Source organism: Macrobrachium nipponense, chromosome 26 (genome assembly GCF_015104395.2).
Source record: "Macrobrachium nipponense isolate FS-2020 chromosome 26, ASM1510439v2, whole genome shotgun sequence".
Classification (NCBI taxonomy): domain Eukaryota; kingdom Metazoa; phylum Arthropoda; class Malacostraca; order Decapoda; family Palaemonidae; genus Macrobrachium; species Macrobrachium nipponense.
Window position 1 is genome coordinate 25,972,277 of NC_087215.1, and position 12,500 is coordinate 25,984,776.

A 12,500-nucleotide genomic window follows, 5' to 3' on the forward strand; every position below is an offset into this window, starting at 1 on the left:
GGCATCGGTATAAAGTATAAGGGCGAGTGGAAGCCACTACTCACAGGTCTTCTGCCAATTACAGGATTCCTTTCCAAAATCCCTTACATGGCAAGAGCCGTTACAAAGGTTACTCCCCTTACCTTCCTCTCGCTACTACTACTACTACCCGCGCGCCATCTTCATTCCTGGAATAGACCCCAAAGCTTGGACTGGTTAAGGGTGGGGAAAGAAGAAGAAGGGATGGGTTCACCGGGCGACACAGGTCTTCCCCAAGAAATAGATTTTTCCTTCGTCAAAATCCCTTTTCTGGGTTCAACCTGTGTCTGCCGGTGAAAAAGTATCAGAGAATTCCCATCCAAGCTTATCAGATACCAAACAAGTATATAAAAGGGGATAATGAAACCTAAGGTTCACTTAAAGAATAAATTTAATGCACTGTAATAAGGCAGGAAATTTACTTATTACAGTGCATTACACTAGAACTTAAACTATGGCTTAGAACTAGTAATAATAAGATAATATAATAAGACAATATAAAAGCATGGTATCTGAAGCAATATAGAAGGGTATGTACAGACAGGTCCGTAAAACCAATATGGTCTCAATACTATATGCATGTTCCGGTGGCAGGATGGCAAACGAATCAGCCCGGCCCAGAAGAGAGAGGTTTGGCAGGGAATACAAGCGAGGCCGGTAGGAAGGAGAGAGTATTAAGGGAAAGAAATGAGAAAAAGGCTAAGGGAAGGAGTTGATAAGACTCAGTCATTCAGGGGAGACTATGCTCCCTGCAGCCACTGTTGGGAATTTAAGGGCCTCTAAGTTTTTGAGATAGTGGCGTTTAAATACTGCTGGAGATTTCCAACCCGTATATTTCTTCAGGTCTTCGAAATTCATATTGTGAAAATAATTAATAGAGGTAGCCACTGCTCGGATGTCATGGACGTGTGGGACTGAATCCGGGTTGGCCTGTTTAATAAAGTAGAGTATTTGTTGTCTAATACCTTTAAGAAAAATCGTACCACCTTTCTCTCTAATGAACAGGGGGCCTGAAGATTTTTCGGATGTCCTGGCTAAAAAGGATTTAAGGGTAACAACAGGACACAATGATGTGTCCTGTGTCAGAGGAATAATTTTCCATGGAGCCCATCTGTTTTGTGGGTCCTGGTTCTAGGCCAAGAACTTCCGATCTGGGGATAGTAATACTTCACCCGACGGGAGGAATTCAACATGGCCTGGATTTCTAGAGAGAGCCGAGAGTTCAGATATTCTGGCACCTGAGGCCAGGGCCATTAAGAATAAGGTCTCTCTAAGAAAGGTTATATATGAGCATGACTCATTATTAGTGTCTGAGACTAATTTAAGTACGTCATTCAAAAACCACGAGACCGTATGAGGGCAGTCTATTGGTCTCAGACGGCCACATGCTCTTGGAATCGAAAAGTATGAATCTGACAAGTTAATATTAAAGCCAATCTGAAAATCTTCCTTAAGGCTGATTTGATTGTAGTAATGGTACTAGCGGCTAGGCCTTTCTCAAATAGAGTTCTAAAGAACGAGATTGCCAGATTTGTGGTCATCTTATGAGCAGCTGAATCCTTTAGAAAAATGGCCAACTTCTTTACTGCTGAATCATATTGCCTGAGCGTTGATTCTCTTTTATCTGATTCTATGAATAAGATGTTTAGTAGATCAATACTAGCGTCCCTTTGGGCCACAAACTTCATGAAGTCCATAAAGTTAGGGCACTCAGAACTCTTGAGGAAGCTGACACAGTCTGAGTTTGTACTACCTGTGTCAGTTCTGGACGGGGGATCCGTTTGGGCCGGAGATTCAGTTCTAGAAGAAGTGGAAAGCAGAAACCAGTTGCTCTTTGGCCAGTTGGGTGCCACTAATGCTACTTGTCCTATGAAAGATCTTAGCTTCTGCAGGACCTTCATCAGAAGAATTACCGGTGGAAATAGGTAAATCTTCTGCCAATTGTTCCAATCTATGGACATCGCATCTGTGGCGTAAGATAGAGGGTCCAGGTTGGGTGCCACGTAACATGGTAGTTTGTGGTTGGATTCCGTGGCAAATAGGTCTACTTGAAGGCCCGGAATTTGATTGCAAATCCACCGGAATGACTTCCTGTCCAGCGGAGTTGTCCTGGAAAGTGCGTCTGCGATAACATTCTTTACTCCTGCCAGGTGAGTTGCTGACAGGTGCCAATGATTTTTCGCCGCCAATGAAAATATTGCAATCAATATGTGATTCAGTTTGCTTGACCTGGAGCCTCCTCTGTTTATGCAGTGGACTACTACTAAACTGTCCGAGACTAGCCTTATATGACTGTTTCTGGCCGGAGTCATTCACTTTAGGGTCAGGAGAACTACCATCACTTCTAGAATATTGATGTGGAACTGGCGGAATATATCCGACCACGTTCCCTGTACTTTCTTGTATTGCGAATATCCTCCCCAGCCGCTCAGAGATGCGTCCGTGTGGATGGTAAGACGGCGGAGGGAATTGCAGTGGTACTGGCTTGGCCAGGTTCTGGTGTTCCGTCCATGGACAAAGCCTTTTTGTCAAAATGGGTGGAATTATCGAGATCTTGTCTCTGAGATTGATGTTGGCTTTCTTTCTCCAGACTCGATTGATATCCTTCAATCTGGCTTTCAATAGGACGTCTGTCACCGACGCAAACTGTAGCGAACCTAGGATTCTCTCTTGGGTACGCCGAGAAGCCTTTTTGTTCTTGAGGAACTGTTTCGTAGCCTTCGCTATCTCCTTGACCTTCTTTTGTGGAAGAGATAGCTTGTGTTTGTTTACGTCCCATTGGATTCCCAGCCATTTGAAGCGGGAAGCCGGAACGAGCCGAGATTTTTCCTTGTTTATCTGGAAACCCAGAAATTCCAAGAATTTTATCACCTTGGCTGTTGATTTGCGGCACTCATCAACGCTGGCTGCCCAAATGAGCCAGTCATCTAGATAGGATACTAACATTACCCCTTGCGTTCTTAGTTCTTGAACTATCGTTTCTCCTAGTTTGGTGAATATCCTGGGCGCAATGTTGAGCCCGAACGGCATGACTCCGAATAAGTAAGCCTGCTTTCCTAGCTTGAAGCCTAGGTACGGAGAGAAGTTCCTTGCTATTGGAACATGATAGTAAGCGTCTGTAAGATCTATAGAGGTGGTGACGGCCCCACGGGGAAGTAAGGTCCGCTCCTGTGAGACGGTCAGCATGCGAAACCTGTCACAATGAATGTATGAGTTGAGACGGGACAAGTCCAGAATCACTCTTCTTTTGTCCGAGTCCTTCTTTGGGACACTGAACAGACGTCCTTGAAACTTTAGGCGTTTTACTTTCTTTATAGCCTTCTTCTGCAGGAGATCTTTGGTATAGTCTATAAGGTCCGCCGTTGGCATCTGATAAAAACTGATTGGCAGAGGGGGCCCTTTCTCCCATTTCCACCCCAGACCTTTGAGACTATACTGTGGGCCCATGGACTGAAGGTCCAATGGTCCCAGAAGAGATATAATCTCCCTCCCACCTGCGGGCTCTCACTGGTTGGCTGCAGGTCTGCTACCTCTACCTCCCCGGAAGCCTCTACCCCTTGGTCCGCCTCGTAGTCGGGAGCCACCTCTGGCCCTGCTACTTCCGGCATACCTATTGTACCTGCGAAATAGATCCCGCGCTTCATAGGCGGGGTTGAAGGCTGGGGAGGTCATTATGGCTGTGGAAGTTGAAGGCTGTTGAGCCGGCAAAGTTTGTACTAAGACAAACTGTTGCTGCGGTTGAGCCTTAGATGTTGAAGGCTTGCCAACCTGGGATACCGGAACCGCTTGCATGACCGCCTGAGGATGGGAGGCCTGGTAGGTTCTGGATGCCTCATGAAAGACGTCGTTGACTTCGTCTTTCGGGAATAAATTTTCTCCCCACACTGATGACTTTATGAGCCTATTAGGCTCGTGCCTTATAGAGGCACCTGCCAGAAAGTGCTTCCTGCATGATCATCTCGCCATCGCAAAGTCGTACAGGTCCGTTTGGAAATTTTGTGGTAGAGCTTTCGTCAGGATCCGGAACAACTGTTCGTCGGTGTACATTGATGCTACCAACTCCGCCGCAGTGACGGAGTTGATAGATCTTCCTAGTCGGGTCCTTGCCTCGAATTCCGCTTTGACCAAGTAGTCCGGAATCCTAGGTAGCTTCTCAGAGAATAGGGCGGAAGTGCAATTCGGGTCAAGTTTACCTGCTGTAAACGTAGCCGGAGCGTCGTTCCAAAACTCCATACCTGTGAGGAAGAGTAGAGAGGTAGCCTCTGTCTCTTTTAGCACTGGTTGGGGCTTATCCTCCGCCACTGCTTGCAAAGTTATTTCTGACACCTTGGATGTACAGGGCGACGGAACTCTGTCTGGAGTCACAAACATGGTAAAGCTACCTTTATGTGGTGTTAGTCTAGTATCAACGCAACCCCAGTCGGAGAGGGTGCGAACCCAAACAGCTTGAGCTTAATCCCTAGGGAAGATCACTGTCTCCTTCGGGACCTTGTCTACTCTGACTAGCGCATGTTCTGCTAGTCTGACAAAACCAGGGAATGGGAATTGGAGACCCGGCGGGAAGAGCTCAAAGTCCTCCAGTGGACGGGTTCCGCACCCTTCAATTGTCAACTTCCCATCTGAGAATGGGGCATGCAATGCTAACCGCCACGGGTTGTTATTGTCAAATGGCGGTAGCTTTGACCCATCCGGCACTGTCATAGATAGCGCCGGTGTTCCGGAGTGGAGAAATCCGGTCAACATGTCCTCCAGGGGCCTGATCCTCTCGGTCAGAGACGTTATTGCCTGGCCAGAGGTATCTGAGTCCGAGGCGAGTCATATCAACTCAAGCCTCTGGTCAATCACATTGCTAACCTTCGTCACTAGAAGGTTAGCGAAGGCCTCTGGGTCAAATGCGGACTCCGTTGCCTTGGGTTTGGCGGATTTAGCTCTTAACCCCTCAGGAGGGGGAGAATCCTTGGCAGCAGGCGACTTGGTGGTAGAAGTCGACGGCTGTGGGGCCGACGACAGCTCAGTCGCCGCTGACGGAGTCGGTTTTGATCCTTTTGGAAGGGATTTCGGTCTTACCGATTTAATCTTGGGCACTACTGAAAGCGATCCTTCCCAAGTAGGGGTAGTCTTAGAGAAACCCAGGAAAGAAGAGGAAGAAGAAGGAATAGGACTTAGGAGACTACTTGCCTCACTTACCTCCCCACCTCCCTCCTCCTCAGTGGCCATGGGTTCCAGATGAATGTTGATGGCCGCCACCTCTTCCGCCATCAAGTCCTCCTGATCCTCCGGGTGGGGCATTGTCGCCACGTGGATGGCCTCTATGATGGGGGCAGCAACGTGCGCCGGAACAGCCATCATAGCCGTGGCCCCTTTGTACAGAAGAGAGCACAATCCTGCATCCAGGACGTACGGCTGTCCCGCCGGCGCATTCTTCCCAAATCCAGAGACCCATCCTCTCAGCACCACCCTTGCCTCATGCCGGGCGTCCAAGGCAGCCTGTCAGAGAGGAAATGGAATTAACATTCCACTTGAGGAATAGTATCTATAATAAACTTCTTAAGTTATTATAACAGAAATTTTATGTCAATGATGCAGCAAAGATACTTACCTGCTCATCAGTAAGAAGGGACACCATCTCGTAGCAGACGGTGCACGTGTCCGGATGCCAGCCCATGTAGTGCTCGAGTTGCACGGCGCAATTCGCGTGCGAGCGGCAGACTACATGGCCATAGGGCTTGCCAAGGGAAGCGGAGCACCCTTCCACCTGGCAACGGACCATCTGTAATTTGAAATCTCTTATGAGTATCGGCCCAAGAGGCTGGAGTTAACTCTGATGAGAGCATGCACCTTAACCTAGATATTGGTTCAAGACTTACTCACTAAGGATTTCAACTCACTGAATGAATAAAGAAATTCTTTGGGTGTGTTTGCCTGCTCCTGATTCCGTACTTGGAAGGTAGATGTAAGTCCAGTATGTGAGATCTGAGATCCGCCGGACCGGAGTAGAGGAAGGACCTAATCTCTATTACAGTCGGCTGAATCAGAAGGCTACGCATTATCGTAGTTGAATACCTGACCCATCCACCGTCCCCACCGGAGCAGGGAACAACACAAGGACGGAAACTGAGCTGCGGCAACTTAGTGCAACACTCCGGCAGCGGATGTGAGGGTGAGTCACACTCCATCGGTACCTTAAAGGTCCGGAGATATCTACAGTGTAGTCCCCAAAGCTTAGCCTACTCAAAGTCTCATTTCTCATTGTCCTAAGTAATGTCGGCGGAACGGGCTGAAGCGGCGGATCAAGGGAAGGTAATTCCTCTATCTGAACCTGCACATCTCTAGTGGAGGGAGCGTAACTCCTAGCCCAAATCCATAACCAGAGGACAACTAGAAGGAGAGACCACTGAGCAGCGGAGCTGTATAAATGTACAATCCGGAGCGATGTCCGCCAGCTGGTGCGATACTAGACAGCTGTAAGGCCGGCGGAGCTATTCACTCGGAGACATAAGGGATTACGCACATATAATGCCAGTAACCCCACCGCTCCCACCCCTCTCTTCCCCACTTAAGTGAAAACTCGAGCAGTTGTTCATCGATAAGACTACTAGAACCGTGAGTTGTAAGCGTCCGGCAGAGCCGAGCTAGGAAGTGTGGGAAGGGGGGGGTAGGTGGTATGTGGGGTGATCGGTCGTGATCATCTGGCCACCAACCCGATCAGAGATGGACACCTATTGAAGGCTGTGTAGCCTACTACTTCATGGGTAGTAGGCCGACTGGGCCTATGGCCCGTCGTGATTGGTACAGCGACCGATCGGTAATCGCTCTCAACCGGGAGTACATGGCCTACTACTAAAGGTTGTACTAAAGGAGGCTAGGCCAAGACGACAAACATACCAGACCACTTAATATACAGTAATACAATAAACAATATACAATAATAATAATTAAAATTTATTATTATTGTATATTGTTTTTTGTATTACTGTATATTAAGTGGTCTGGTATGTTTGTCGTCTTGGCCTAGCCTCCTTTAGAGTTGCAAAGGAATATAAGGCGAAAGGAGAATACCCAGTATGGATCCAGCTTAACCTTCTGAGATCACTATAGAACCGGACAGGTAGGCCAAATAACCTCCAAAGACATCATGGTGTAGATGGTGGCCCTCGACCATACCTACTAAATTCGAATTTTTCAATCTAGATAGGTAGGGAGGATAGGTCCAACAATATGATCAGAAAGAGGCTCTCTATCTTTGATATCCTCCCTGCTAGCACCGTAGCGCAGACAGGGGGAGAGGCATAAAGGGTACAAGGTTAGGGACACCTAGCCTACCTTCCAAGACCTAGCCTAGGCTTGGTCGATTAAGCCAGGGAGGGATGCAACTCTTCCAACCTCTAAGTGATATGAAAATCATCAACGAGCATAAATCAATAATCTACCTGGTTCGTATTAAACAATAACTCATGCATGTCTCACACCAGGGGAGAGAGAGAGAGAGAGAGAGGAGAAGAGAGGGGGGAGAGAGAGAGAGAGAGAGAGAGAGAGAGAGAGAGAGAGAGAGGACTCTCCTCTCCCATGAAAAATGCGATAGGCTACTAGTAGCCTAACAATTTCACGTATACAATATGATAAAATTACGTAGAGATAGGCACGAACACACTCTTGAGAACTGGGGGGGGGGGGGGGGGGGGGGGGGGGGGGGGGGAGGGGGGGGGGGGGAGGGGGGCCACAGGCTAAAATATAAACTAATCAACCTTTCTTTAAACCCCAGAGGACGTCATGAGCGCTTTAGGCCTTACTCCGAACCAATCCTAACTCGGTCGGTTAATAATTAAGCACATAATATGAAAATACGTCACTGATGACTGTAATGTATATAACCATTGACATAATTTAAAATTAGAAGGGAAATAATGTGTAACAGAACCACACGTGTTCTGATGATGCTCCCAAAATGGCGGATAAGCCAACGGTGCCCTCAATACGTTTTCTGAGGGGCCGAAGGCAAAATTGGGATGCACCGTAACTGTATGAGTTACGAAAACACAAATTGGTGTACTCAACTTAGATGAAGGAGGAAGTTCCACAGACGACATTGCTAAGTCAAACAAATACCACAGGAGCTGTAACTAAATGCGTGCACACACATAAAGGCTAATTACAGAAATGAAGATGGCGCGCGGGTAGTAGTAGTAATAGCGAGAGAAAGGTAAGGGGAGTAACCTTTGTAACGGCTCTAGCCTTTGTAATGGCTCTTGCCGTGGGAGGGATTTTGGAAAGGAATCCTCTAATTGGCAGAAGACCTATGAGTAGTGGCTTCCACTCGCCCTTATACTTTATACCGGCGCCCTTTGGGTGCTCGCGCTGAGGGTAGTAACTTCAGCATACCATGCTAGCTTTTTCTCTGGTATATTTAGGATCTACTTATACTTAGAAAAGTGAGCTTCAGGAACTTTTCACCAGCAGACACAGGTCGAACCCACAAAAAGAGCATTTTTCTCCTTCCTACAGGGTTGTACGACTCATGGCTGGAGTGCAAGGGAAGATCTTATTACAAGTAAGGGAGCTGCAGAGAAATGTAGGGCCTAGCAGCTGAAAAATTCAGATCTAATGAACTGGAACAAGTTGGGCCAGATTATATGACAAAATTTCATATACATGCAAATATTCCTTGGAAAACATATACAATATAATGATTGTAAAAACATGTACCTAATTGACATATTAAGAAATAATTTAAAGAGACAGCTAAAACACACTTTTAAGATTAGACTCTCATAACTCTGGTTATTCTAACAGCTGGATATTGCAACTTTATAAAACTACAGAAGTTGAACAGCTAAATAGACTGAAAGAACATACAAAGAAGAAAAGGCAAGAGAGTCATGCAGCTAGGGAAGAGGGCATGCTACAAAGAACTACATACTATTAGCATCATTTACAGTGTGCCACACAAGTCACACTGTAAGTGGTAACCATCCAAAGGGGTCTGCTTTACAAATAACGCAGCCTTTTGCCTACTATATAAATAAGGGACAGTAGTATGCCTTACCTTTGTATTACTTGGGGTGACATGTAGTGTTTGATCTTCCAGACTATAAATGCTGCTCTTTACTGTTGCTTCACCATGTGGAGTCTCTATTGGGTCAAATGTTGTGTCTGGGATAGCTAAACGAATTAATGCCAAAACTAAGATGAAATACAGTGGCATTACAAACTCCTGCAATGAAAAAAGTTATTAAAAAAGTTTACTATATATAAAGCAGTTCAGGCACAACACTAAATGATTACCACATTAGTTTCAATCACACATTTTGTTCCACCTTGTACAGAACCAATCATATTCAGTAGTGCCTCAGGTTACGAAATTAATCTGTTCTGAAGCGGCCTTCATAACCTGATTTTTTCGTATCTAGAACTACATTTTACAGGTAAATTGCCTAATTCGTTCCAAGCCCTACAAAAACACTACAGTAAATGTTATAATAAAGCTACATTGACCAATAAACAATGAAATACAACAATTTGGACCATTCAATACCTAACCTAACCGTGACTTTACCTGTAAATAAAATATATTAGTGTACAGGGTACAAGAAATACTGTATGTACATGTATGTACGTATGTAGTAAAATGTGGAACCTTACCTTTCGAGTGAGGTGTTGTCCGAAAGTGGCGACAGAGGAGGAGGACAAATGGCAGAAAACATGAACACTTAACTTTACAAAACACATTAAAAAATGGCAGAAAACATTAACACTAAACTTTACGAAACACATTAACAAATGGCAGAAAACATTAACACTTCTTGATTATCTCCATTTTCGTCTCTATAAAAAGCATCTTCTTCTTTCCGTGAACCTCAGCAACATTCTCGGGACCCATGGCTAATAACGTAAGTAATTAAGTTCACACACAACATGATAAAGTAACTTACAGTTCACAGAAAGCAAAATCACTAACACGACTTTACATTAACAAACGAAATCTATGAACAAACAAATTCCAGGCGTTTACGATAATACTGCCACAAAAAATGGTCAAGGAATGCCTTTACATAGAGGCATGATGGGACAGATGCTGACCAATAGGAGAGCCGGATCTTACGACAGTGAGTAGCATCAGGATCCAATGGGAGAGCGGGAGGATGGTGGCGAGTCTACTGAGTTGGCGGCGAGCGAGTTTTAAAATTGTTCTCGCTGGCCCGGGCGAATTTCAAACTTTACAGTACATACATCATTTTGCAATCTGCATTATTTTCGTACACAGAAGCAAAAAATCTTGGTCTTTGCTTTCTTAACCTGGATTTTTCATACGTAGGGACTTTCATATGTAGGGGTTTGACTGTACAGTAAGTTCCAGCAGTGAAGCGACAAATCTCAAAATAGATCAAACTTCTTTAGAAAATCTTGGGGTTGCCAGTTAGTTTATCTTATTCCAATCATTGTCATCCTATTTATCTGATAATACGTATCAGTGATTAACTGTATAAGCTCAGAAAATATTTCCCCAGTGCATGATCAATGTTAGTTCAATAATTGTTTATTAAAAGAAAAAAAATTCCCCAAAGAAACATCTGCACCTCTCAAAGTGTGATATCATGCGTTCACCATAGAGTGGCGGTATGAACCGAGTGCATGAGCATTGGCCTAATATTTGTAAATTAACTTTCTACTTTTATAGTGTTATATCGAAAGTTATTATGATTTCTTTTGATAAAGCACAGAGAAGTTTAGCATCTGATTAAAAGAAATATAGATAAGACACATGTTGGTGTAAAAAAAAAAAAAATGAAATCCAAGTTATATGCGCGTTTAAGCATTGGTTACATGGTTAGGCCGCGTTTAGCATTGGTTACATGTATGGTTAGGCCTATTTCAAGAATCAAGGAAATATATTTTCCAGCTTGTTAGTTAATAATTTCATCAAATTTCTCAATTGTGCAAATTTTTGCATGTGGAATTGCATTCAGGGTCGCACCAAACAAGTATATTTTCGTAGGTTTCCACCTTTTTTTTTCAGTACATAAGTGAGACTATTCTTGTCCATACGATCCAGAGTGTGAATATGCTTGACGAGCATTATTTTAATTAATTCGAGTATCTCCTGTTATGCTCTCTCTCTCAGGACCCTTTTATCTAGTCAGGAATAACCCGAGGTCTGTTTTAAGAATCAAGCACTAGGCCTATTGGCCATACTCGGGTGCTTCTTTATATATATAACGTGTTATATATAGTATATAATATATATTATATATATATAGTTATATATTATTATATATATTATATATTATTATATATATAGCGATTACATATACATATACTATTAATTATATATATAATATATATATATGTATATTGCTGCATTTTAAGCATGGCCTTAAGGGGATCAAATACGTAAACAGAAATAGTTGAGGGCAAAAGCCGAATAAATTACTTGAACTTACCTTAAAGGATTTATAGTATTAATTTACTCTAGAGGAAAAAGGTCGCCAGAAAACTCAGCTAATTACTTTACATCTATTTATTTACAAGAGGCCGTTTACTGGCCTGAAGAAAGAGTAAATGCAACTGGTCCACACGGGGACTAATCTCTCTCACAAGGGGATGATAGTTGGCTTAAAATGAGATTCAGGTAAAAGCTGGTTTTCGAAATCTTGCGGTAATGCAACACTTGAGGGAGCGCAGACTTGGACACGTGACTCAGGGAATCTGGAAGGATAAAAAAAAAAAAGGACTTCTTGCACAAGTTACGATTAGGTATTCAGTTTCTCTAACACTGGGGAAAAGGCACTCTAGTGTTTAACTGAGGTATGCAATGACTTCATTTGTCTGGGACGATCACACAAGGGAAGCATGCGGCCACAAGGCAGTGAGAGGAACAAAGGGATATTCCCTTGAATTAGAAGTTTGAATTGTGAAAATGGGGAGTAAATAGACACTAGGAGGTAAGGAACTGGCAATATGCTGTTTCACAAGACGTACCTGGATGCCATGATCAGTGGACATTGGTAGAAATGCAGCATCGGCTTTGTCTCAGGTCTGGGGCTCTGGGCGCACCAGTAACGCCTCGTTAGGCCTAAGTTGGAAGGCTCTGGCTGGTGGGACATCCGTCCGAGGTCACGACTGGAGCTGACTGAGAGCGAAGGCAGGTGTGTTTCCTGGGTGTTGGGGGTCAAGCTTGACCCCCCAAGAGTAGGGCAATCCTGGAAACAGAACATACAGCCAGCAGAGGGTTCACAGGAAAAAGAGCTTAAGACTTAGGCCTAATAAGTACCAGGCTACCTACATCCTTCCCTTTGGGATACGTCCCTAAAGCTGACAAGAGACTAGGATATTCCCCCTCTCTAGCAGGAAATTCCTATCTCTGGATGGGGTGTTTTGGGTTCCCGCCTGAAATCAGCTGATATTTGGGTGAATATGGCTGCTTCTCTAGCAATCAAAATATTTAACTAAATGCTGGGTAGACGAGGAGATCAATAAATGTAAAA

At 44.4% G+C, this 12,500-nt stretch overlaps 1 protein-coding gene across 3 annotated transcripts in view; it reads right to left on the reverse strand.

Moving 5' to 3' along the window:
• Window positions 1-12,500, reverse strand: part of LOC135200079 (cholesterol transporter ABCA5-like) — a 271,083-nt gene that overhangs the window by 226,101 nt on the left and 32,482 nt on the right. For 2 of the 3 annotated variants that reach the window (XM_064228374.1, XM_064228377.1), the window contains exon 2: window positions 9,062-9,229. In XM_064228374.1, coding sequence (XP_064084444.1) covers window positions 9,062-9,229 — 168 coding nt within the window. Of the gene's footprint in view, window positions 1-9,061; window positions 9,230-11,994; window positions 12,406-12,500 lie in introns of those variants that run through there. The other variant, XM_064228375.1, reaches the window with a different exon arrangement.